We start from the raw sequence: 26876 nt of genomic DNA, 5'->3' as shown, positions 1-26876 counted from the left end.
TTCCTCCCTCTCTGCCCCCCCCCCCACCAACTGTCTATCTCAAAATAAATAAACTTTAATACCTTTTTTTTTTAATTTATTTTTGAGACAGAGAGAGACAGAGCATGAACGGGGGAGGGGCAGAGAGAGAGGGAGACACAGAATCGGAAACAGGCTCCAGGCTCTGAGCCATCAGCCCAGAGCCTGACGCGGGGCTCGAACTCACGGACTGCAGATCGTGACCTGAGCTGAAGTCTGACGCTCAACCGACTGAGCCACCCAGGCGCCCCTTTAATACCTTTTTTTAAAGTTTATGTATTTTTGAGAGAGCAAGCATGTGTGCACGAGTGGGGGAGGGGTAGAGAGAGAGGGGACAGAAAATCCTCAAGCAGGCTCCGCGCTGTCAGGGCAAAGCCCGATTGCTGGCTTGAACTCACCAACCCCAAGATCATGACCGGAGCCGAAGTCAAAAGTCCAAGGCTTAACCTACTGAGCCATCCACGCACCATGCACCACGTACCCGGTAAACTTTAAAAAGAAAGGGGATGAAATGTATCAAGTCCTTAAAATCCTGCAAGCAGTCTGGATATTTGTGTAAAGTGGTTTGAGCAGACAGTTGTGGAAGGATGCACCCCAGTGCTCACCTGGTTGCCTCGGAGGCGGGGAAAGGAAATTCAGAAACGGTGTGGAGAGACAATCTGTGTATCTGTGCCTTGTTTCACGACTGGAGGCTAGCTGTTGTTACTTAAGTAACTTTTTTACGTTCTAATGCTCTATGGGTAGTTTGGAGACCACAAACTGAATGGAGAAAAGCACGAACCTAGGGACATACCATGATTCAAAGTTTTGTAATTTTTGAAAAGGAGTTTAATAACAAAAATATAAAGGGGTTAGAAGCAGGAGAGCCCTAACTGAGGCCGGCCTTGTGTGTCTGCAGCATCTACTGCCGAGGCTGCTCCAAGCCGCTGTGCTGCTCGTGCGCGCTCCTGGATAGCGGCCACAGCGAGCTCAAGTGCGACATCAGCGCGGAGATCCAACAGCGGCAGGACGAGCTGGACGCCATGGCACAGGCGCTGCAGGAGCAGGACCGCGCCTTTGGCGCGGCGCACGCGCAGATGCACGCGGCTGTCAGCCAGTTGGGCCGCATGCGCGCAGACACCGAGGAGCTGATCCACTCGCGCGTGCGCCAGGTGGTAGCGCACGTGCTGGCCCAGGAGCAAGAGCTGCTGGAGGGAGTGAGCGCGCGGTACCAGCGAAGCTACGATGAGATCGCGGGCCAGCTGGGCCACCTGGAAGCGGTGCTGCAGCGCATCCGCATGGGAGGCGCGCTGGTGCAGAGGATGAAGCGCTACGCCTCTGACCAGGAGGTGCTGGACATGCACGGCTTCCTGCGAGAGGCGCTCAGCCGCCTGCGCCAGGAGGAGCCCCAGAACCTGCAAGCCGCCGTGCGCACCGATGGCTTTGACGAATTCAAAGTGCGCTTGCAGGGACTCGTCTCCTGCATCACTCAGGCGACGGGTAAGCACCCGAGCCACCCTTGTGGCCGACCTGTTTACCATTTAAGGGCCTGTGCCTTGCTGTCGCTCCCTGGGGGAGACAGGGCAGAAAAGAAAGCCGTGGGTTTGTTTTTAGTTTTGTTTTTGTTTAAAGTCAGATTTGCTCACATCGTACATTCCAGAGCACAGGATAAGGAGGAGAGGAGGCCCTGACGTGCGTCTGCAGCCCTCCAGAGGGGTCACGTTTTACTAATTTACAGGGCTCTGTGGATTAGCTGTGATCTTGTGACCCTTGGAGAATTAAGAAACTACTAAGCTGAGAACCAGACACAGTATCATTTTAGCCCCAAAGGGATAACCACTTCGGGAAATTCTCTTAAGCCTCCTGTCTAGCAACAGAGAAGTCAACTGGAACGTGAGGTTAGAGCAGAAGGGGACTGAGAAAATCCCCCTGGGGTGGTTGGGTGTTTACCAGAAACCCTACTGCACCTCAGTGGAGGAGATGCTTCGCCTCCAGCGTGGCCTGCTGTCTGGACCAGCTGCCTACCTTTGTGGGCCCTTGGGAAGTGGAGAGCAGACCAATTTGTGACCTCAGCAGTTGTCCAGTCCAACTGGGACAAGATGGGAGCACATCACATAGCTGGAGAATGAGGCAGTGCTTGGCTCTGCAGTCCAGATCCAGGAGTTGGAGCAGCTCTGTATGAGCTGGTGACGTCATCGGGGCTTTCAAGGGACGCCAAGGGGAGGGGTGCCCCAAAGGGCCTCCAAGGTGAGGAACCTTTAACAGCTCTTTGAGGAAATCTCTAGGCTCACATCTGAGCTCTGAATAGCTGGTGTGAGGATGCCCTTACTGGGAAAGAGGTGGGTGGCAACAGAATCTGAAGGCATCCGGGCAAGTGCCAGTGATGGGGGCTCACTCACTCACGCCTGCCCTTGGAGCTGATGGCTGTGGGCTCATACCACCACAGTGTGCCTCGGTGGCAGCCGAGAGATGGACAGAGATGCACCTGGGGTTTGCACTCTCTAATGCCACCCTCTCCCTTCTGGCTGGGTTCATGCTCACTGCAGTCAGGGAGCTCTCCTTCCAAATGACAGCCCCTCCATGGAGCTGCCCCAGTGCTGTGAGAGGCCCTGAAGAATGAGTCTCTAGGAAAAGCAGCAGAGACATTTCCTCTGTCACTGTCCCAAGCAAAGATGCCTCCCACCGGGGATGTCCCTGACTTTTCTGTGTTCTCCAGATGCAGCTCTACACAGGAGGGCCAGCCCAGAGGCTTCCAGCACTCCCAGGGACTCTTCTGACATTGACCTGGTAAGATGGGTTGAGGTCTCAAGGGGAGGTGGTATGGTCCCACAGGTCAAACGGGTTCAGAGTTCCCCTGTGTCAGGAAGGAACCTGAGTCTTGTTGTCCCCTGTGTCTGCAGGCATTAGAGAGGGGAGAGTGCCAGAGAGGGACAGCAAGTGGCCGGACTGGAGCCTTCGGTGGGAAGAGTAAAGGAAGGGCAGGTGAACTGGCTGGCTCTGAGATCTTAAATGCCAAAGTAGCACTTGATAGATATGAGAGGGGTGAGAACCAGGGACGGACAGGAGGTGAAGAAGGCGGTCACTGGTGGGTGGCCCTGACAGATGGTGGTAGATGACATCTCCCTTACCCTGTCCCCCATCCTAGATATGTGAGCATTTTCCTGGAATCAACACGGAGGCCTTCCCCACCTCTCCCCTGCCCCCAACATGGTTCTTGGAGAGGAGAATGGGGCCAGGAGGCAGACCTCAGTCCCAGCAGGTTGGGTTTCATTGGTGTGATTTCAGGACCAGCATATATGCAAGAATCATAGTTTCTCAGGGTTGGGAGGTGTCCATACCCCCTCTAACGTCGGCATTCCCTCTACAGCACCCTTGACCTATGGCTGTCTATACACACACACACACCTCCCAAGGACAGGAAGCTCACTCATGCTTGAGACAGCCACCCCATCTCTGCACTGCCCTTAGATTGCTTCCCTGGGAGAAAATGCAGTGGTACCCCTTTGGCTTGCCCTCTTAAGTGCTTGCATGCATGGATCCTCTGGGATAAGCTTCCTGAGATCCTTCCTTGGACTAGGCGTCTGGTCTCCTCCACGTCCTGGTCATCTGGGTCTGCCTGTGTCTGCCTGTCAAAGGTGTGGGCCCAGGACTGATCAGACTTCCACAGACATCAGGTCTTCTGGTGGTAGCGGTCGGGTGGCGAGCCTAGCTTTGTCATGCATGGCCATTGGGGGAGAGAGATTGTTGTAGGCAGAGGCAATCTGGAGAGACTTCCTGGAGAATGCAGGATTTAGGAACTGAGAGTTTTAGAGCTAGGAGAGCGCATGGAGTCTAACCCTCTATTCTGCATAGGTTGAGGCCCAAAGAGAGGGTGACAACTCCAGGCTACATGACACAGCAAGCTAGGGATAGGATTAGAAGCAGACTCCTAACTGCTTTGGGTCCTGCATCCCCACATATGTAGCTTGAAAAGTAAAAAAGGACATTTTTATTATATTTTTGAAGTAATACAATCACACGGTCAGAAGTAAAAACATAGAATGATAAATATGTCAACTACACTTCAATTCTTAAAATCCATTGATTTGTACGCTTACCATTTGTACATTTCACTGTATATAAATTGTACCTAAATTTTTTTTTCAGATCCCCAGGTGATGATAATTTGTAGCTAAGTTGAGAACCAATGCTTTGAGGTCGGGGGACACCCCAACATCTCTCTGCACCCCGTTTCTCATTTGAGCTCTCCATTACTCAGCATCACAGAGGTTTCTTGTGCAAACTAAGACTGTGTTTGTGCATATCCAATATTTTCACGTAACACCCTACATATGGCACCTTACTGCCCAAATCCTGCACGTACGGTATCTGGATCTTAAAAAAGAAAGAAAGTAACATATCATGTCTCCCTCCCTTCTGGTCCCTATCTTTCCACTTCTTATGCCCATATACCTGTCTCTATTTCTTACATATCCTTCCCGAATTTCTTTATGTAATTACAAGCAAATATGATTACAGGTAATTCCATTTTCCATTCTGTTTTTGCACAAAGGTAGCATACTACCCTATGTTCATAGTATTACGCCCCAGGCTTTTTCACCCCACAAAGTATTCTGGAATTCTTACATTTTCAGTAGGTAGGTAGCTTCCTGATGTCTTTTTGTGTCTGTATAGCAGTCTAGTGAATGGATGTAGCATGTTTTATTTAGCCAGTTCCCTGTAAATGCATATTTAGGTTGTTTTGGTATCACAATGGTAGGATGAATAATGTCCCCCAAAGAAATCCTACAAATAGTTGGGGAAGGTGCCCCAGGTCCACAGAGCTCGGCTGTCTTCCACGTGCCAGTTGCTGGTTAATGAACAGCAAGAGACCCTGTACTATCTTGTGTGAGGTCTAGGCATTCTTCCGGGTCTTTGTCTTTATGTGACCTCTCACTATTCGCTACTAAGTAGTTTGAACTTGGAGCATCAGAAGAATGCTCTTTCTGCAAAGCCTCTTGCTTTCACTTTGGTAGTAGGCTGGAGGAGGGGGCAGGCAGGCCAGTGGAGCCGGGGGAAGGATGTCGTCTCACTCTGTGAGTGCAAAGGACTGGTGTAGCAGCTCCAGGGAGGCAGGCGTGGCCGGGCAGTATAAAGTCCGGTCGCTCAGCTATGCCAGGAGAAAGGTGACTCTCGGGCCCATGTCCCTGCCTTAGGAGGCAGGAGCTGGGCTTCCCGCCCCAACACTGGATCCCTCTTGAAACTGTTGGTTTACTTTCATTTCAGTCATGTATCTGCACAGAGGTGACGAGAAAACACAGCAACAGCCTTAACTAGAACTCCCCAGCTTGGGGGCCATCTTTCTTCCATTTCCTCTAGGCTCTTTTTGTCATGACGTTATAATACTTGAATGGAAAAAAATAAAACATTTTAAAGCTACCAAACAACAAATTGGGCATCATGATTTTTTTTTTTTTTTTTTTTTTTTTTTTTAGTGAGCCTTCCTGTCTGTCCCCTGCTTCATTAACACAGGAGGGAGGGCATCGTGGGTGGGACAGAGGCAGAGAATCCCAGGCCCACTTTCAGGGAGTTTGTTGCCCTTCTGGAAAGAGGGTCTTTCACGTACCAGTGATTTGTAGATCCAGACATGAAAGGACCTTTTTCACTTTTTTAAACAAATTTTTTAATGGTGATAAAATATACGTAACAAAATTTACATAGAGGTGGAATTGCTGGTTCATCTGGTAATTCTATTTTTCATTTTTTCAGGAGTCACTATGCAATTTTCCATAGTTGGCCATGCCCTTCTTCGTTCCCACCAACAGTGCACAGGGTTTCCAGTTTCTTTAAAAAAAATTTTTTTTTACATTTATTTGAGAGAGAGAGAGAGAGCGCACAAGCTGGGGAGGGGCAGAGAGAGAAGGAGACCCAGAATCTGAAGCAGGCTCCAGGCTCTGAGCAAGTGTTCAGCGTAGAGCCCAATGCAGGGCTCGAACCCACGAACCATGAGATCATGACCTAAGCCAAAGTCGGTCACTTAACGGACTGAGCCACCCAGGCACCTCGTGGGTTTCCAATTTCTTTACCTTCTCATCCACACTTTTTTCACTAATAGCCATCCTAATGGGTGTGACATGGTTTAAATTTCTGACCACTACCCATTATAAAGAAATATATTTTATATCTACGGTATATATATGTACACATGCATAACTGTAGCTAAAATGGAAGTTTTGCAAAATAAATTACCCTTGTTACATGGGTTTTCTGTTCTATACTATTCTGCATAATTTAAAAAATGCTGGTCGTGACCCACTGGATTGCTTTCATGATTCACCAATGGGTCACAGACTATAGTCTGAAAAACACTGGTATAGGGGCACCTGGGTGGCTCAGTCAGATAAGCGTCTGACTTCCACTCAGGTCATGATCTCACAGTCCCTGGGTTCAAGCCCCACATCAGGCTCTGAGTTGACATTGTGGAGCCTGCTTGGGAGTCTCCCTCTCTCTCTCTGCCCCTCCTCCACTTGTGCTTTTCCCTCTTTCTCTCTCCCTCCCTCTCTCTCTCTCTCTCTCTCTCAAATAAATAAACTTAAAAAAAGGAAAAACGAAAAACACTGATGTAGAGCACTCCGCAATTATATACTTTCCTAGAGGCCCAGGAGATTCTCCATTCTCTCCACTTCCCCCAGATACACTCTGATCCAGAGAGACAATTCTCCTCCCTTTCTGTAAAGATGTTAAGAGAAAGAAACCCAGAGAGGGAGGGGAAAAGGAAGTCAGTCCGTTATAGCAATTGACTTGGGAGCCCACATCAAAGTGCTCGATACCAAGAAGCGCCCCACATCGAGCTCCGGTCCCAGCACGATGGGGCCACGTGGGGCTTTCCCCCACCTGCCCCAGCCCAGGTTTGGCCAGCTAATTCCTGGGGTTCCCCTGTGAGGAAAGCCTATCCCTGGCTTCCTGATCTTAAAGTCCAGCTTCTGACTTGTCCAGCGTGGCTGTGCTCGAGGAAGCGCCCCCTCCAGCTGGGTGTTGTTTCCTTTCCCTCACCGCACAGACCACTGCAGGCGCCTGCTCACGGTCATCTCCTGGGCACACACAGACTTGGAGGCAGCAAGGGGTCAGGATTGCAGGCGGGAGTGGCAGAGTCTGGGCCTCCCCTTTCGGAGGGACACTTCCCAGGTCATTCGTCACTTATTTTCAGTGAACTGCCCAGTGGATGCTTCCGTTTCACACAGTATAGAGAAAGGCGGTGTGGGGGGATGTAAGAGAGACAGTGACCAGGAAAGAGAACCACCAGTTCAAAGACACTAGCCTCAAACCCTGGTCCAGACCCTCATTAGGTATATGACCTTGGGAAATCAGTCACTTCACCTCTGTGCCTCCTACCCTTCTCTGTAGATTGGCAATAATCACAGGATGGTCCCTATTTCATTATTTTAACTATAATTGTTTTTATTGTGGTAAAATTCATCTAGGAAAATTCCGTTTTCACTATTTTCGAGTATACAGTTCAGTGACATCGCACCCTCCAAATCTTGTACAGCCACCCCACCTATCTAGTTCCCAAATATTCCCATTACCCCGAAAGCAAACCTTGTCTCCATGACGCGGCCACTCCACATCTGCCCCGCCCCCACCCCCACTCCAGCTTCCAGTCTGCTTTCTGTCTCTGTGCGCTCAGCTTTTGTGGATATTTGTGTGGATACGTGGAGCCACACAACATGTATTCTTTTGTGGCTGGCTTCTTTTCACTTAGTGTAATGTGTTCAAAGTTCATCCATGTTGACGTATGGAACTTCATGCCTTTAAAAAAAATTTTTTTAACGTTTATTTATTTTTGAGAGAGTGAGAAAGCATGAGCCGGGGAGGGGCAGATAAAGGGGGAGACACAGAATCCAAAGCAGGCTCCAGGCTCCGAGCTGTCAGCACAGAGCCCGACACAGGCTCAAACTCACAACTGCGAGATCATGACCCGAGCTGAACAAAGTCTGACACTTAACCGACAGAGCCACCCAGGTGCCCCAACCTCATGCCTTTTTACGGCTGGATAAAATTCCACTGTATGACTGTCTGACATTTGGGCTGTTTAGACATTTGGCTGATGTCTCAGAGGCTGGTAGACCTTTGGGTTGTGTCCACCTTTTGGCTGTCGTGAATAGGGCTGGTGTGAACATTTGTGTGCAGGTTTCTGTTTGAACATCTGTTTTCAGTCCTTTGGGTACATGCCTAGGAAAAGACTTGTTGGGTCATATGGGAATTCTGTGTTTAACTTTTTGAAGAACCAGCCCAAGTCCGTTTTGGGGTGGGTTTATGTATAGTTAGCACTGTGCCTGGCTCAGAGTGCCAATAAAAACTATATTTAGCATCATTATCATCAGTGGCACTTACTAAGTGCTGGGTGCTCTTCTAGGCACTTTACTTGTGGTAACACATTTCATCCATGGTATCCTGTGAGACAGATGTTAATATTACTCCCATTTCACAGAGGGGGACTGAGGGCTGAGGGGTTTTAAGGGATTTGGCCAAGGTGTGTAATTGTTCTGACCCAGGGGGAGTTAAGGCCCAGGGGCAGAGTGAAGGTCACAGGGAGGTTCCCTGGAAGGGTTTCAGCTCAGCAGAAGGGTGTCCTCACTGCTACAGCTCTGCAGCTATAGAGGAATTGCTGCCACCAGGAGCGAGCGCTTTGTTAACCCGGAGCTAGCTGTCGAGCAAACCTTTAGGCGCTGTTGGTCCCGTGTAATCTCAGCAGTCACCTTCTGGCTCTGTTAGGATGCACAGGAATTGAAGTGCCCCTGGATGCCAGCACCTCAGGGTCAGAAGGAGGGTGTGAGGAGGACTCCTGGTCCCCGGGGGAATCTGGACAGCCTGCACCTGTGGCTGGCTGAGGCCCTGGGGATTGGGCTGACCCCAGGCCTGGGGTCTCAGCCCTGGGCCTGCCACCCACTCATTTCTGTCTCTCTTATTTCCGGACTTCGCAGCCAGAGGAGATGCAGAGGGCCCAGGCACAGGCCCCAGGGCCAGCTGAGACCCCAGTCACGGCTTTGGTACAGTCGGTGCCCGGGGTACACCCGGTGCCGATACATGCCTACTCCATCAAAGACGCCTCCTGCAGAGAGGTAAGGTTCTCCCCGCCCCCTGCCTCTGCACCTGGAGGCCCAGATCCCACCAGGCAGTCAGGTTCCCACCTGAGAAGCCAGGCCTTAGTCAGCACCTACGCTGTTCTCTCCCTTGCTCTTGGCTGCCCTGCCAGGAAGCTCCCCTGTAAGCGTGAGCCACTGCAGGGCAGGCAGAGGCCAGCAGAGTCAGTGGTCAGCAGACGGCCAGTGTGCATGGCAGCCCAGGGGTCTTCCTATGTGGAGAGAGACACGATCTGCGTGGCAGAGAGCAGAGGCGACAGCAGGAGCAAAGGGGACGGGCCACAGGTCCCTGCCACCCAGGTTCGCATCTCTGCCAACCACCCCAGCACCCTTGAAGGCTGCTAACCCGGCCTTGTGACTCCCCACCGCATAGGAGGTCTGCAGCCCAGTCACTCCCCAGAAGAGGAAGTCCTGCCAGACCGAGTGCCCCAGGAAGGCAATCAAGATGGAGTCTGAGGAGGAGAAGGAGACACGGCTGGCCCGGAGCTCCCCCGAGCAACCCAGGCCCAGCACCTCCAAGGCAGTCTCTCCACCCCACCTGGATGGGCCCTGCAGCCCTGAAAGCCCCATCATCGAAAACGAGGTCTTCCTGCCCAACAGCAACCACGCGACCGGCGAGCCTGGGGAGGCAGGTAAGGAAGTGGGTGGGCAGTGGAGGCTGAGGCCTACGTGCTGTCCTCCAGGGGCTGGGTGGGGTGGGACCCTTCCCCCAAATCCTCACTCCACCCAGGGAGCCCAAAGCCAACAGCATCCCCTGTGTGTCCTGCTCTCAGCTGCCACCAAATGGCGCAGGGAAAGCCCATGGTTTTCCTGGGGGATAAGATTGGATACAGTTTACCGTGTGATTTGCTGGGATTCCAGTGTGGGGACTGTAAGAGGCTAAAACCCACGGTCTGTAGCCCCTTCCCCGAACGCCCAGCACTGTGCCTCTGCACAAGGTGGGTCTCCCCAGGCAGTGTCTGTTGGTGAGTGCCTGGCATGCTCCCAGAGAGACCTTGGGTAAAGTCCACACCCATCACTTCCCAAATTTGTCTGCAAAGGCCACCTGGCTAAAGTACGTCATTTCTCCTAGATACCTTTTATGGACACCACCAGACTGGGAGTTCTTGGGCATGAGTTGAGGCCAACTGATAGAATTCTGGAATGGTCAAGACAGTTCTTCCTAGATATGCTTCACCCAGAGGCCCCCTTTGTTTTCATTCTAGGTCTCAGACTGAGCCCTGATCCTGCTTGCACACTGAGCCCTGACCGACATTCCTTGCTCACAATGCTATTGGTAATCAAAAGGTTTTGATTAACCAAATATAAAGTAGCTTTTAATTCAAACATCTCAGCTCATGAGACAGAATTGGAACAAACCAATGTGCTTCTTTAAGATTGCAAAACAAACCAGGTGCTTTTTTGCCAAGCTGCCTGTATAGGGAACAGATTCTGAATTCAGGACCAATAACTGAATTAAGTATTCATGTACAGGGCACAGTGGGCAGTGACGGAAAGTCCCTTTGAATAAACAGATCCATACTAGCACATTTGGTGAATGTTCACATCCCCCTCTGTAGGGCACACATCGCCCACCCCATCCACTGGCCCACAGGGATTCTCACAGAACACCTGGGCCCCACTGAGTGGGCATCTTGGCAGGGCCTAATTCTGTCTCCTCTGCCCTGTTTCAGAGGAACGCGTCGTGGTGATCAGCAGCTCAGAAGACTCAGATGCCGAAAACTCGGTGAGTGGTCCAGAAGTTCAGCCCTGGACTCCTGCCTCCCCACATTCCGGGTCCCAGGGGACCCAGCCGCAGCAGGTGACTCTTAGACTTGCCCTGCACCTGGGGAGTTTTCCAGCGAGGCAGTGAGTTCTGTGCTGTCCTGAGGACAGTCTCCAAATGCCAGCTGCGGGCCTGAACCAGCCCAGCCCTCCCTCTATACCAGGGCAGGAGCTGTCAGTAACCATATGTACTCTTCTGAAATGCTGAGTGCTTCCTTCCAGAGCCCTGTCTCTCTTCTGAACTAGCCAATGCCTTTGTCTGGAGCTTCCTTATGTTTTCTCTGACCTCTAAGTCCTCAACGAGGAGGGGGGGCAAGAACCCATTCCCCAGTTAATCGCAGCCAGTGAGGGTCAGTGCAGGGGTGTGAGGGCACGGGCAACACCGTACAGGGCCCAAACAGGCAAGCGTTCACTCGATAAGAAAGAACTTTAAAGGCATCCCACAATGGAACGAGTACCTTTGTGGATTGCACCCTTCTGTCCCTGGAGGTTGGTTAATGGAGGTGGGGAAAGGGGGGTTGAACAGAGGGAAAGGTTGGACTGGGTGCCTCTGAGGTCCCTTCCGGCCCTCAGTCTGAGGTTCTGTATTGGAAAGTGCATGGAGCGCATGGAGACTGCTGCACAACACTCCTCGCCAGCCCACCCCCTGCCAAGAGCACCAGGAGCATACCACCCCTGCCGGCCCCCCCGCCTGCCCCATGGCGCATGCCGTCCCCCGGCTTGGTCTCCCCAACATCCCGCCGAACAACCTGCGGTCCCTGAAGCCGATCCTCACAGCCAGCCCGCCAGTCACCGGGAAGACACTGCCATCCGCAGCCGCCGCGGGACTAGCTTCCTGTTGCGTAGAGCACAGAGTACCCCCCGTCTTCACCGCGCCTTCCACTTGCCCCTCAAAGTGTATTATAACCCCATGTGGACGTGTCCTCCCCCCGCAGTCCAGGCCACCACCCCTGCTGCCACAGGGCCTCCCAGCCATCCTGCCAATCCCCAGGAGAGTCCCTGCCACCTCCAGAGGGCCATCAGTCAACGCGGCCGGGCACGGGGAGCAGTGCGCTCCCTCGGCCGCTCCTTCCGGGGCTCCCCCCACATAGCCCAGTGGCTCAACAGCTTCTTTGCCGTTCCTCTCTCTGTGGCTTCCCAGCTTGACACCTCTCTCAGGAAGGGTGGGGGGAGGCAGAGCACCCCAGACTCTTAGGGCAGGATCTCCCCCTGGGAATTCTGACACCGCCCCCGTGGAGAACCCCGTCCAGGACCTCTGGAGGTGCCTCCAATTGCATTCCCAACCCCCTGCCCTCGAGTTCTTCCCCCTACCCCCCACCAGCCTGGCCCCCCTCAGACAGGCCTCTGAGAACCCCTAGCACCTCCCTCTTCTGTAGCTGGTGGCCACCGTCCTCCTGGAACCGTGTGACCACTCGCTCACTTGGCTCCTGCTCCCCGGCCCTCCTGCACCCCACCACCCAGCCTGGCCCATTTGCTGAAGGCCCTGCACACAGTAGGCATTCCGTGCATCGTGGTCAAGGAGCGGACCAAGGAAGGAGCGGCTGCACAGACCCGTCAGGGAGACGTAAGCCCTCTTCACCTGAAAGGGCATGATTGAGATACAGGCTGCCCGCTCCTCACATCCCCAGGCCTCTTTGCCCCAAAATAGGAAGCTTTTATCTCCCTTTGCCCCTCCAACTGCCCCATCCCACCACCCCGAGGCTTTCCGCTGGGCCTCTGCCAGGACCTAAGCCCATGAGGGCAGGGAATGTGTCGATCCCAGGACCTGGCAGATACGGCTGCTCAATAAATATTTGTTGAAAGATTGCCCTGGCAACCCCTTCTTCCATGACCATCACATTCCCTGCTGGACTTAGCTCTTCTCCGCAGGCGGTTTTGTGTCCTCCCTGCACTGAAACTTGGTTCTCTGGTGGAGTTACCATGTCCCCTCTTTCCAACGCCCTGTGAGCATCAGAGTGGGTAGGTGGGTCAAGGCCTTCTGTGCCTCCTGGACTGTGTCGGTCCCACCATCTAGTCAGGTTCTCTGCACCTTTCTTGAGGTGAACCCCACTTTCCCCAGATCATTTCACACCTCCTCTTGCCTCCCCCCACACAGGGGAGGCTCCAGCACCCGCCTCCCAGGTGGCCTCTCTTTAGCCAGGTCCAGCCTTCTTTCTGGGGGACTTCAACATCCAGCACCCTGGCCTCTCTGGGGTCTTTGCCCCACCCCACTGCAGCCGCCAGCCCCATGGCCACCCCCTGGACCTCACCATACTGAAAGCTGGCCTGCAGGGACTCTGGCCACAGCTTCCTGCCCCTTGAGCTCACTGGTACTTCGAGGACCCCTGCCCTCCCTGTCCCAGCTCCTGTAGTAGCTCCAGCCACCCCTCCTCACCCTCCTCTCAGGGCTCTGTTCCTTTCCACCTTGTTCTTCCGGCTACAGCCCATCTTTGTGGTCTCAGCCTTGCCCATGGCCTCAGTTAGCGCCCACAGGCTGCTTGTGCCCAGCGCTCACTCCTGCTGCCAGACCAGGATAGCCAGTGGCCCTCCGACGTCTGCACTCGGGTGTCCCGTAGATCACTCATCTCTCTTCCTCTCCTCTCTGTTAAGTCACACTGTCTGCCCGGCTACACAAACCAAGGCCCCCAGAGCCACCCTGGGTGCCCCTCTTTCGATTATTCTTCACCGCCAGTCAATTTTTCAGTCTTCCCTTTAAGCCATGTTCTAAATTCCTCTGAAATCTGGGCACTTCTTTCCATCCCCTAAACCTCATCAAACAAAACTGACCCTGGGTGGAGGTAGCAGTCTGGGAAGGAAAGCTCGAGAAAGGATCGGCATGCCAGTAGTCTCACCAGACTTCACGACAGTTGGGCGCAGAAACTGAAACCAGCACTGCTGGGGGCGGGGGCGGGGTGTCAGTCTGATCCTCAGCAGTCAGCAGAGTCGCCAGGTTATGTCTGAATTATTCCAGGAAGGAGGGAGTGTGTTTCAGGTGGTGAAGAGTTAAAACAGTTAGAAGCACAGCTGCTCACCTGTGGAGACCAGGTCCGGAGTGGGGGAGGGCCAGAGGACCACTGCTTTTGTGTTGGTATTCTTCAGTTCTTCAGACACACTTTCTTTTTTTTAGGTTTACTTATTTGGAGAGAGAGAGAGAGCACAAGCAGGTGAGGGGCAGAGAAGGGCAGACAGAACCCCAAGCAGGTTCCAGGCCATCAGTGCAGAGCCCGACACGGGGCTGGAACTCACAAACCATGAGATCACGGCCTGAGCTGAGATCAAGAGTCAGGTGCTTAACCAACTGAGCCACCCGAGTGCCTCCAGACACACATTTTTTAAATTAACCATCATGTGTCCCAAGCTTTAAAAAACATCTATGCAAAAACAACAAATTAGGTCCCCTCCATGCGTTTCTCACCCACCTTCTGTGCTCCCTTCCAGACCCCTGGCACTCCCAGAGTACCCGCAGCGGCTTGGGTGGGGAGCAGGGAGACATCCACAAGGTGCTCCGGGCTCCCACATACCCATGTCCTCTCCTGTCCGTGGCCTTCATCCCACCTCCCGTGTGTGGAAGTTGGCCTATGAAAAGAGCACATTTTCCAAGTGTCCCAGACTGCAGCTAGACACGCCTGGAGGCTCTGGTGCAGACCTGGCAAGGTGGGCAAGGCTCCGGGAGAGACGGCTCGTGCGGGAAGAGTGGTCTGTAAGAGCCCCTGCTGCTGCCGGAAGCGGCGGGGGGCGCCACTGTTGGGTGGCGGGGCAAGACCCAGGCCTGATGGTGGAGGCCTGGGGTGAGGACTATCCTAGGAAATGAGGGTGGGTCAGCAGTGCCTCTGCCCTGGGCCCTGGGTTAGGGTCCAAGGCAGGAAAAGATAGATGCTCTCAGCTACTCTTGTGACAGAGGACTCGCCCCACTATCCGGCAGTAGCAAGACCAAGAGGAAGCAGGAGGGGACAGTCCCTGACTGCAGTGGCAGTGGTGACCAGCAGTAGGAGGAGGGGCCCGTGGGAAACGACCGATCCAGGGGAGGGGCTGGGATGCTGGTGAGTGTGTGTAACAGAAGATGGGAGCCCTGTCCCCCGAGGGCCTGGCGCAGGGGGCAGCAGGGGCCATAGGCTAGCTAACAGGATGGTCCGGCTCACGGACAAGCATGAGGTACCGCGGGGCTTCCGGACGTTGCAAGAGCTGGGATTTTGTGTCTGCAAAAAAGAGCAATCTGTGTGTGTTGCCAAACTGACCCCAGCTGTTGTTTAAGAGTGGGGGCTTAGGAAGTCCCTCGGGAATTTGGGGACTCTTGATAAGAATTGATGTCGGGCACTGCAGAGACAACTTCAGGCGACTGGATGCCAAATATCAGAGTTCAGCTCCTGAGTGGCCGATGCCCAAACATGGAGTTAATCAGTAGGATGGTAGTTCTCTACCCTGGCTGCACACTGGAATCTTGGGGGGGGTGGGGGGGGGAGGGGTGGTTACCAACGACAGATTCCTGGGTGTCACTCCCCCTGCCCCAGAGATTGTAATTGAACTGGTCTGGGGTGCAACCTGGGCATCTGGATTTTTGAGGCTGCTAATGCCCAGCCAAAAACGAGAGAACCACCGGATGGGGGGACTCAGTTGTATATCTGTCATCTGTGTGTATCAGCCTTGAATGGGGGTGCCCTGTACATACTGGGATATGATCCGGCGGGGGCGAGGGGGTGCTGGATCTTCCCAGAGAGACCTAGACTTGGGGAAGGTGATTGAAATGTCAAGCCAGCCATATGGGTGTGCTTGGTACGGCCGTGCAGCCTGCCGCGTGGAGCGTGGAGGTGGAATGCCCTTGCCCTGCTAAGTTGATCTGTGTTGAATCCAAGTGAACTAAAGCTCACAAGCCAGATTGCACGTGTATCCTAGTTACATGTGGGTCCTGAGAAACTCCCAGGTCCCCTGTGGCTTGGTCTGAGCACACTTTTGCAGTCAAAGAAGTCCATTAACCAAGTATAATAAAGAAATGAATCCTGGGGCTCAGTCGGTTGGTTAAGCGGACGACTTTGGCTCAGGTCACAATCTCACAGTTTGTGAGTTCAAGCCCCTCCTCGGGCTCTGTGTTGACAGCTCAGAGCCTGGAGCCTGCTTCAGATTCCATGTCTCCCTCTCTGCCCCACCCCCGCTCATGCTCTGTCTCTCTCTCTCTCTCTCTCTCTCTCAAAAATAAACATTTTAAAAAAAGAGAGAAATGAATCCTATTATTTACTTGCATCTTTTAAAGAATATTAAAGTGAGTTCGACTCCTCCAGCTCTTAGCAGAACATCTTCAATTCCTCTTCCTCTTTTCTTCAGCTCCCATTGTGTCCGCTCCCTACTTCCTTGGAGCTTTCCCCACTTTTCACTTTCCAGGCCGAGCACACGGGCTCCAGTCTTCCCCACTCCATTGCCTTCTGCCACCATTCCTTTTCCCTTCCCAGGACATGTCAAGCCTTTTCCAGTAAAAGGCCCTTGCCTGGCTTGGGCCCGGGTCTCTGTGCCTCTCCGTCTACACTCTCCGCCCACACACTCGCCCAGCGGGCAGCGCTATGGGCATTGGAACATAGGGCTTCGGGTAGTGAGCAGGGGGCAGAAAGCCTTCCTGCCCCAGAGCCTCTCATGCCGATTGTCCTTTTGCTAAACCTGGGTCTTGAGAAAAGTCCTTTTTAAGCATGCGGGCACTTCCTGGCCACGTTGCTGGGACGTAAGGCAGGGAGAGGGAGTGGGGTTTACAGCTGGCTGGAGTTGAGTGGAAGGCGTGCTGGCAAGATCATCTCCGTGCAGTAGCCCCGAGGGTGAGGAAGGATCAGAAAGGAAGAGGAGTCAGAGCTGGAAGTTCCAGCCTTCTCTCCATTGACAAGCTCAGCAGAAAGGGGGTGTCCTTTTATTAAGGGAGCCACCAAGTTCTTCTGTAAGTTCAGGACAAAAGACATTCTGCCACTATAAGAGAAAATGACCCCAGGGCAATGGGAGGGCGTAAAAATGAGATTCTGATGGCCATCATAATGACCCTGGTTGGGGCTCCTGGGTGGCTCAGTTGGTTGAACAACTGACTCTTGATTTTGGCTCAGGTCGTGATCTCACAGTTGCAGGATCGAGCCCCACATAGGGCTCCACGTTGAACTGAGTGTCGAGCCTTCTTGGGATTCTCTCTCTCCCTCTCTCTGCCCCTTCCCTGCTCACACTCTCTGTCTCTCTCAAAAGAAGTAAATAAACTTTAAAAAAATAAACAACCTGGTATGGAATTGGAGCTAGCCCAAAGATGCAGCTGTGTTGCTGTCCCGGGAGCTCAAGTCTTGAAAGAAGATACCCAAAGAGGTGACCAAGGCTCTAAGGCCTGAGAAGACATTCCAGAAGGAAGGAGGCAGGCAGAAGAACTCAGGGCCACTGCACGGGCTCTTGCAGTCATGCTGGGAGCCAAAAGAGGAAGGAAGATGAGACAGCTCCGGGTGCCGTGTCGGTGGGGACAGAGAAGCCTCAGCCAAAGGGACAGCTCTTCAGTCCGGGGGAGGACACAGCAAGGAGAGCCCAGCTCTTTCCACCACCCCAGGTGCAAGGGCAATGTCTGGAAGGTTGAAGATAAAAACCAGCTGGGTTTTCCCTCAAGGAAAGAAGGTGGAGTATCTGGTCTAGCAACTTCGAGGAAGATTCCTGGAGAAGGTTCCTCACAGGGAGGAAAGGGAGCTGCCACAGTGAGACAGAAGATGCAGAGCAACCCTTGCAAAATAAACCTTTGATGCGTGGCCGATCGAGGATCCAGATATGCGAGGCGTTTGACGAAGACTTTTATTGGGACCTTATGTATAGAATCCCCGAACTCCAGGCTTCTCTAAGCAAGAGCAGCTCTAGACGGATTCATAGTGAATGTCTTTCTCTATCAGTGACCGGGAGGAAGTTGGTGAGCCTGGGGTAGGGCTATGAAAAGCCAATGAAGTGAAAATCAGCCACTCCTGGGGAAAACCAGCATATTTTACCTGTGGCTAGTAAGGACTTTGCTCTTGGCTGAAGTTTTGTTAAAATGTTTCACCTGGTGAATAAAAGGGCCAAGGCCCATGCTTATTACCTGCCGAGCCAAGGACATTAGCCAGAGGCCAGCGTTCATCCTTGGAGGCTTCAGATAGCCCCGAGTGAGGCAGCCTGTAAGTAGGAAAGACCCGAGGGCTGCTCTGGACTCTGTCCCAGCAGTACCCCCAGCTGGCCGTGTGATGTTGGCCACGTCCTTTCCCCCTGGTCTCTGGCTCACGTCCACAGGTGGCATTCACAGGAAGTTCTGAGCAGGCCTCCCGAGACATCGGCTGGCTTTGGCAGCTTTGCAGATGATGAGCCTCTACCGCCCTCTGTAGCCGCAGCCCCTTGGGGCTCACGGAGACAGAGCCCTTCCCCCACCCTGAGGCCTTTCAAATTTTTTGCCTTGGTGCTGGTGAGAACAGGGCCTTGGGTGCCCAGGCTAGAGGAGCCCCGGGCCTGAGGCTTCCTTAAGCAGCTGGCTCCTGGATGCTAAATGACAGAGGGCCTCCAGGCTTCGTGTGTCCACCCAGATGTGGCATTCCTGAGGCGAGCGGTCCCCCTAAGACACTGGAGCCTTGGCTGGCTATGGGGACAAGAAGAGCCAAGCTCCTGGCCCCTTCCAGAGAAACCTCAGGTTTGAGATGAGGCTCCTTCCTCCCGTCCCAAGAAGTGTTTCTTCTGAGTCTGTTCAGAGAGAAGGGAGCAGCAGACCCCTCCGGCCCTGCCCACCAGAGCACTGGCCCCTTCCCTGAGCTTCCAGACCCGGCGCTATGCGCCCATGTGCACACTCACACATGCTCACATTCCCACACACCTGTCAACACAGGTTCATAAATTCACACCCGATGTGCACACACACATTTGGCATTTGCATTCATTCCCATGCTCGTGCTTTTGCACACACTCGTCTGCGTGATCTCAGCCTTTCGCCCCTACTCACAAACGTGTGGTTCCCACACGGCCCTCACACGTGCACATGCACACTGACATCCATTCATACGCACACATCCTCATGCACACGCACTCGCTTAGACGGATATACACCTTCCCCTTCCCCTCTCTCCCGCATGTGTGTGCGGATGCCCCCCCCCCCCACCATACCAGCTTGCTCCTGTTCCCACGTTCACATCACACACGCACACCGGCCCGTGGGCACATGCTCACCTTGCCAACACGCCCCCCTCTCGCCCTCCGGGCCCCTGACCTGTTGGTTTCTCTGTGTTGCAGTCCTCCCGGGAGCTGGACGACAGCAGCAGCGAGTCCAGTGACCTCCAACTGGAGGGTCCCAGCTCTTTGAGGGTCCTGGATGAGAGCCTCGCCGACCCCCAAGCAGAAGACAGGCCCCTGGTTTTCTTTGACCTCAAGATTGACAGTGAAAGTGGGTTCTCCAGTGGCCACCCCCACCCCTTTCTAGCTTAGTCTCTGAGCCCCCGAAGTAGGTGCAGGCAGAGCTATGTTCTGGGCCCGGGAGAGCCCAGAGCTCTGGCCAATGACTGCAGCCAGAGAGCAGGCAGTCCCTGAGTCCCAGCCTCCCCTGGGACTCCAGGTGTACACTTGGTTGTCTGAATAAGGACTTCCAGGGCCTGAAAGCATGAGGCAGGTGCATCCGTGAGCTCACCCCTGACCAGCGCTTCTCTAGAGACCCTTGGCAACACACTTGTAAACAGAACACAATGTGGGAAGTCACTGCTAGGAGGCCAGCGATCCAAGCAAGGCCTTAAGCTGTGGCTGCAGTTCTGAGTACAGAGCTCATTCCACAGGGAGGCCGACAAAGCCCAGGTCACGGAGAAAGATGACCCCTTCTCCCAGAAGCCCCTCAACTCTCCACGGTGCTGACCCTGGCCTCGCAATGCCCTTCCCCGAACCAGAAGGTTCCGGCCTGCCCTGTGGCACAGACCCAGCACGGGGCCAGCCCAGCCAGACAGAAGTAGTGGGTTTCCCTAGGACAGGGGAGTCCTTCGCAGACCTCACAGGGCAGCTGTGAGCCATGTTCTGAGTGGAGTAGTTTGGGCAGGTGTGCTGTCTGCCTGGGCTGGGAATCTCGGCTCAGTGACGATGGGATTGGAGGCTGGGGCAGGGGGGAGAGGATGCGGTGGAAACAACAAAGGGTCCCGAGTGTAGGCGGGTAAGGCTAACAGAAGCCGGACAGGAGGGACCTGGATCTAAACTGTTTGGCAAACTCTGGGGCTGGGGACAGGGGCAGGGGGGAGCTGGACTCCCACCAGGTGAGTAGGGGGTGTTTGGAAAGCAGCCCGCCCTCCCCTTCTGACCCCTGTCCCCTTTGGAGCCAGCATAGAGCTGCATTTGGAGGCTGACGCTTGGGTCCTGCCAGCAGGCCCCGAGGTGGGGTCCTAGAGCTTCCACTGCTCCTGCCCTGGGCCCCCCACCCCGCCCCTGGGGCCTCACCTTGCCCTTCTCTCCTGCCCAGCCCAGAAGATTAGCCAGCTGGCAGCCGTGAACCGGGAGAGTGAGTTCCGCGTGCTCATCCAGCCCGAGGCCTTCTTCAGCATCTACTCCAAGGCCGTCTCCCTGGAGGTAGGGCTGCAGCACTTCCTTGGCTTCCTGGGCTCCATGCGCCGCCCCATCTTGGCCTGCTACAAGCTGTGGGGGCCTGGCCTCCCCAACTTCTTCCGGGCCCTGGAGGACATGAACAGGCTGTGGGAGTTTCAGGAGGTCATCTCGGGCTTCCTGGCCGCTCTGCCCCTCATCCGGGAGCGCGTGCCCAGGGCCAGCAGCTTCAAACTCAAGAGTCTGGCCAAGACCTACCTGGCGAGAAACATGAGCGAACGCAGCGCCCTGGCCGCCGTGCTGGCCATGCGAGACCTGTGCCGCCTCCTCGAGGTCTCCCCGGGCCCCCAGCTGGCCCAGCACGTCTACTCCTTCAGCAGCCTGCAGTGCTTTGCGTCCCTGCAGCCCCTGGTGCAGGCGGCCGCCCTGCTCCGGGCCGAGGCCCGCCTCTTGGCCCTCCACAACGTGAGTTTCACCGAGCTGCTGACCGCACACCGCCGTGACCCAGAGCGGGGCTTGAAGAAGTACAGCCGCTACCTGAGCCTGCAGACCACCTCGTCACCCCCCATGCAGCGCGCTGTCAACCTGCAGGCTCTGAGCAGCTACTTCAAAGGCCTGTCGGAGGAGGCCGCCGTGGCACGGGCAGAAGGCATCGCTGGCCACAGCTTGGCAGAAAAGGCGCCCCAGCAGAGCTGAGAGGAGGCGATGACCGGCTTGGAATCTCAGGGGGGCCGAGAGGGATGAGGCCTCTGAGCAGGCCCCACCCATGACCGCATTTCCAGGCCCCGGGCCCCAGTACGCAGTTGTCATTTGGTCCAGAATCAGTTCTCTCGGACCAAATTCCCCTTCTCGAAAAGCCCCACAGAGAAGGTTCTAAGTCCAAGTCCTAATCCCCCAGGGGCCACCAAATCCCCATTCCGGCTTTGGGAGCACCAGTGGGTTGGTTCCCCAGACACCTGGCCCCTCTCCTCCAGGAGCCAAAACCAGGGAGGTTTTACGTGAAGAAGGCCCCCAGCCACCCAACTCGCCACCTCCACGAGTGTCCCTGCAGTTCCTCCCTGACCCCGGCCACTGCCCTGGGCGACCTGCCAACAGCCCCCGTGGACACTGCCTGCCGGCGACACCCCACAGGCACCCAAAGTGCCTCTCAACCAAACCACCATCATGAGTTTGGGTTTTCCCACCACCTGCCTGTCTGAAGGCCGGCTCCCTGGTCACTTCTCCTTTGGGGATAAAAATGCATTTTCATCCCCACGGGGCCTTGTGTCTGCAGAGACAGAATCTGCTGCCCCATGTCTGTCCCACCTTCCAGAGTCTGACCCTTCCAAGCTTGCTTCTTTCCTTCTGGCCACCCAGATGCCTCTCCTTTAGTCAGGCTTTTCTCTTTGGTCCTCAGGCCATCAGCCCCTCTCAGGGTGGCTTTTGCTCTCTCTGTACCGCCCCCTCAGCCCGATTAGGAATGTCTTCTAGCCCAGGGCTGCCCGCCACACACACTAGGAGCCCTCAGCGTTGGCATCCCCTGAGAGTCGCTACACCAGACCTCTGGGATCAGCATCTCTTAGGCGGGCCCAGCAAGCTGTTTTAGCACGTTCTCCAACTGGTTCTGATGCCCGCTAAGAACCAGTGCTCTGATAGACTGCTTCCCGAAAGAGCAGCAGAGAAAGTCCTGGCCCCGACTGGGCACGTTGACTGTGACCTAGGAAATGACCCCTGGTGTCTCCACTGTCAAATGGGCCAATTGGCCCAGATGGGCTCAGAGCTCCCATTCCAGTTCCTCCATACTGGGACTTTAGGCATGGACGGCAGCCACCGAGCCAGTGGACAAGATGGTTTTCAACCTAAACCCTGGCTCTCAGCCCTAATCTAAGCTAAGGTCCTCAATCTGTGGTCACACCAGAGGGCAGCAGCAGAACTCAGCAAGGTCAGGGCCTTCCCTCTGACTAGCAGAACCACTGTCCCTCCCCATCTCCTCTCCCTTCCCCCTCCCTTGGCTCCCGCCGCTGGGCCACAGCCCAGGGCCTCCTGCCCCTATTGCCTGAGCTTTCACAGGAGTGAAGTCTGTGTGCCCACACCTCAGCCCCCGTCCGCTGGGTGCCCTGGAGATAGATCCACGAAGGGATTACATGGGAACCAGCTACCACAGTGGGAGTGTCAACTCTAACCGTGAGCTTTGACGTGTTTAAAATAGCATTCGAGTGTAAAGCGAGTGCCGGCTCAAAAGCTGTGGGAACAGCCCGATGGATGAGGGGAAGAGGAGGCCGGGCCCCAGCCTGGCTGTGCTGACCATCCTGGCAAATGCAAGGCAGCCCTTGGGCCACCACTCGTATTTTCTTCCCTCAGCCTCCCCCCGAACGAGGCAGTGCCCGCTGGTTTACAGCCCTCCCGTGCTTGCCATCTGCAGATGTAGTTGACCACAGGTTTTAGAACAAAGGGCTCTTCTGCCCTCTCTCCATTTATGCAGCCTTTAATAAAGATGTGAATGCTCAAAGTCTCAGGCACCAAACTCTGCTCAGCCCACCCGGGAGCCACTGAGCAGCTTCTTGTCTGCGTTAAAGCGTTAAAGCGGGGCGGGGAGCGGGGGTTGGGGGGGGAGGTTCCCGAACATGGGGGAGTTGCACTTTGCGAAGTCCTGTCAGGGCTTAGCAGAGCCCAGAGCTCCTTGTTGCTCACATCTGTGAGCCCCTCCCCCGCCCCCATTCCAAAAGAGAAGACCCAGGGTGGGCCCGTCAGGGATCCTCTCCCAAAAGGAGAGGCACATGGAGGAAAAGGGGTGCCAGTTTCAAGAATTACCCTCTAGAGGGAGTCAGGAGCCAGAGACCAGCATCTGTAAGAACGTCACCTCTGCCCCCTGCCGGGTAATCTCACACCCCTGTTTGTGTCCCCAGAGTCACAGGTGGTAAAACCCTTAACAAGAGGGAGGGGAGCCCAGGATGTTAGCAATGTGTAATTAATGTGTCGCTGTCCGGGCTGTCTTGTCTGGGGTGTCCCAAATGGAATCCACATTAGTATCTGCAGGGGTTCCCACGGCACAGGCCATCACCCGTAACCCCACCTCCCTGGCCCAGATGACCAGATTCCAGCCCTGGAGTTTTAGCTTCTAAGAGCAAGTCCACATGTGTCCCCTGTGCTTCATCTTTGAATGCTATCTCAGATTCATCCATGTCAACTAACCATGAACTTGCTGGGCTGGAAGTCAGGGCACTGAGTTTTCAATTCTCACTCCATAACCTCTGACTGGTCTGGTATGTCAAATTCACTGAGGCTTGGGCTCCAACTCTATCCAATGGGACAATACAGATCATTTTTACCTCACAGGCGCTTGCATGAACCAATGAGGGAATGTGCAAATAGCTTTTTAATATGTGAAGAACCACACAGGGACCCCTGGGTGGCTCATTCGGTTGAGCGTCCAACTTCGGCTCAGGTCATGATCTCACAGTTCATGGGCTCACGCCCCGCGTCGGGCTCTGTGCTGACAGCTCAGAGCCTGGAGCCTGCTTTGGATTCTGCGTCTCCCTCTCTCTCTGCCCCTCCCCACCTCAAGAAGAAATAAACCTCAAAAACAATGTAATATGTGAAGAACCACACAAATATACGATCTTATTTTACAGGCAACCAAGATGACAGCTTTACTGCTTCGTGAGTTATAAAAATGAACAGGTATTAGATCTTAGCAAAAAAATACACATGGGCTTGGCTTCAGGCAATACAGAACAAGATCTGGGACAGAGCAGACAATTGTGGGGGGTCCTAGGGTCCAAGGTAGTTAGGGGAGTCCACCTTGCAGTGGCTGACAAGTGGGTGGCTCTGTGTCCCCAACACAGCCAAATGGGGGATTTCAACCACACACACCTGAAGCAGAGAAACCAGCTCAGCCATGGCCAGTCCTGCCTGCTCCAGGGCCTTCCTTCTGAGATCCAAGGGCTCACACTCCCAGAAACATCATCACTCAGAAATCTGCTTGTGTGTATATATATATATATATATATATATATATATACACACACGCACATACATATATTATATATATGTATATATATACATGTATATATGTATATATATACACACACATACCTATATTATATATATGTATTATATATGTATTATATATATTATATATGTATTATATATTACATAATATATGTATTATATATTATATATGTAATTATATAATATATATGTATAATGTATATATAATATATATTATGTATATATTTAATTATATAATATAATATACTATGTATATATTTAATAATATATATAATAATATATATTTAATAATAATATATAATATATTATATATATTTAAGTTTATTTATTTTTGAGAGAGAGAGATCGCACACACACACGAGGAAGAGACAGAAAGAGAGGGAGACAGAGAATCCCAGGCAGGCTCCACACTATCAGCACAAAGCCCCACAAGGGGCTCGCACTCACAAACCGTGAGATCATGACCTGAGCCGAAACCAAGAGTAAGTTGCTCAACCGACTGAGCCACCCAGGAGACCCTCAGAAATCCGCTTTAACTCCAAGCCCGCTCTTCCTTCTACCTGCACAACACCTGGCTGGTGCCTGGCCCTGCTGTCGCCCTCCCCCTTCCCTCCTCCTCCAGTCCCGGCTGCCACACTTCATCCTTATTCCTCCCCCACACTCACTCTGACCCCTAGTCCCAACCCTGACAATTCTCCCTATCTCAGAGTTTACCCTTCACCCTACACCTCCCCGCAGGCCCAGCCCCTGCAAGGTTCCTGCATCCTCTGACTTCAGGCTTGTCTGCACCCCACACCCTAGGTGTCCCCAGCCCCTGAGTCTAGAGTAGAGGGGTCTTCTCTCACCTTTCTTCACTCCTCGCAGGGGAACTCGACAGTTAATGACACCAAAAGGCAAGTCAGAGAAAGTAGCACGTCGTGAACCCCACCCAGAGGGAAGGGAGCCCAGCTAGAGCTGCTCCCAGATTCGGCCGGCAGGGGGCGCTGCAGCCCCGCCGGGCCTCGCAGTCAGGCTGGGTTCCACGTGGGTGGGGAGTGAAGGTGCGTGGGGCTTGGGCTCCGAGCAGCTCAGTCTTTCCCTGAGCGCCCCCTCCCCTGCACTTCCGGTGGTATGGGAGGTAGCTTTAGGTGGATGGTGCGTGGATAAACCTTTCAAAAACGTCAACCATGTTGTCCTTCTGTTAACAGCTATTAGAAAAAAATATGACCAGCATATCAAAACCGTGATTTCTGGAATATAGATGCTCAGAATAACGATAAGCTGGGATTATTTAAAGGTCTAATTTAAGAACATATATGAGGTAACTACAATCTCAGAAGGAACACAGATGTAGCAAAACTTGTGTGGAAGGGAGGAACTTAATTTCGGGAAATACTGGTGGAATCAGGGTGAAGGTTATGGATGAGGGTTAGAGCTAAGGTTAGGGCCCAGGTTTGAACTGGGGTAGGGATGGGGTGGAGTTAGAAGTCGGGTGAGGCCTAAGGTTAGGATTTGGGGCTAATATCAAATTTAGGGGCACATTTGGTGATGAAGGTTAGCAATGGAGTTAAGAATAGCAAAGAAATTAGAGTCACTCTTGAGGCTACAGGGATTTGTCACTTTAGCAGCTGAAGAGTCCGTGAGACCGTGGACAGATGGGCAGGAGCTTCTGAGAACCCCTTCATACGGCACCCTAAGTGTGGTCTGCATCCCTCCCCAGCATCCTCTTCTAGAAGCACCCCACAGGGGTTCCACCTGAGCTCACCGAACCCCAGGGATAGGGGAGGCACAGTGATGGTCCAATCCAGGACTGAGAGCCTCCAGCACGAGCAGGTGAATACTGCCCCCAATTGACACAACTGGAAGGTAACTACGTGTTAAACACTATTTTCTCACTTAGCACAGGTAACCTCATGGAGCCTTCCTAGTGGCCCTCTGCCGTGACATCATCACTGTCTTTCTACAGATGAATACAGGGCGGGGGGGGGGGGCAGGAAGGTCATGCACCAGGCTCAAAGTCATTAAATTGGTATGTGGCAGAGTTGGGGTTTGCCCAGCAGGGCACCTGTGTCTAGACTGGCACCATCTGTGACCCGTGCCCATGAGGCTGCCTGCCAGGTGCACTGCCCTGCCGCTGGGGGTGGTGAGCAGCTCTCCACCCTCTCCTTCCTGTACCCTCCTGGTCTGTTGGTCTCACAAGATGAAAAATTCAAGCTTCAGAAGGCTAATATCCCAACCTCCTGCTCCCAGTGCTTGAATTTATCCTAATTTTTTCTTTAAGGCCAGTGCTTCTCAACCCTTTCTCTCTTTTTTTTTTTTATTTCTCCCATACAGAGCTTCTTTAAACATATTTTTTCCCAGTCATGACTCCCCCCCCAATGAAATTTTAATACCATAGATGCCCTGTAGTTTCCTCAGGATTCTCTACATTAAGAAATCACATCATCCGCAAATAGCAACAATTTTACTTCTTCCTTACGCACAGGTATGGTATATCTGTTTATGTACTGTGGTCCTTTGGAGGTCAGA

General features: G+C 53.7%; 1 protein-coding gene across 9 annotated transcripts in view; it reads left to right on the top strand.

Annotated features, from left to right (window-relative positions):
* The window catches only part of PML (PML nuclear body scaffold), a 39456-nt gene extending 16590 nt beyond the window's left edge, over nucleotides 1-22866 (top strand). Inside the window, exons 3-9 of one of the 9 annotated variants that reach the window (XM_019441500.2) lie at nucleotides 917-1497; nucleotides 2714-2784; nucleotides 8961-9098; nucleotides 9493-9751; nucleotides 10793-10845; nucleotides 19098-19248; nucleotides 20299-22866. In XM_019441500.2, the coding sequence (XP_019297045.2) occupies nucleotides 917-1497; nucleotides 2714-2784; nucleotides 8961-9098; nucleotides 9493-9751; nucleotides 10793-10845; nucleotides 19098-19248; nucleotides 20299-21074 (2029 nt within the window). In that variant the 3' untranslated portion in view covers nucleotides 21075-22866. Of the gene's footprint in view, nucleotides 1-916; nucleotides 1498-2713; nucleotides 2785-3142; nucleotides 4990-8960; nucleotides 9099-9492; nucleotides 9752-10324; nucleotides 10396-10792; nucleotides 10846-11456; nucleotides 11758-19097; nucleotides 19249-20298 lie in introns of those variants that run through there. The other 8 variants (XM_019441503.2, XM_053888854.1, XM_053888852.1 and 5 more) reach the window with 8 other exon arrangements.
* Nucleotides 22867-26876: the final 4010 nt, after the last annotated feature.

The sequence above is a fragment of the Panthera pardus genome, unplaced genomic scaffold, assembly GCF_024362965.1.
Source record: "Panthera pardus isolate Hobbes unplaced genomic scaffold, ASM2436296v1 HiC_scaffold_24, whole genome shotgun sequence".
Taxonomy (NCBI): domain Eukaryota; kingdom Metazoa; phylum Chordata; class Mammalia; order Carnivora; family Felidae; genus Panthera; species Panthera pardus.
This window is presented reverse-complemented; position numbering and strand designations above follow the sequence as displayed.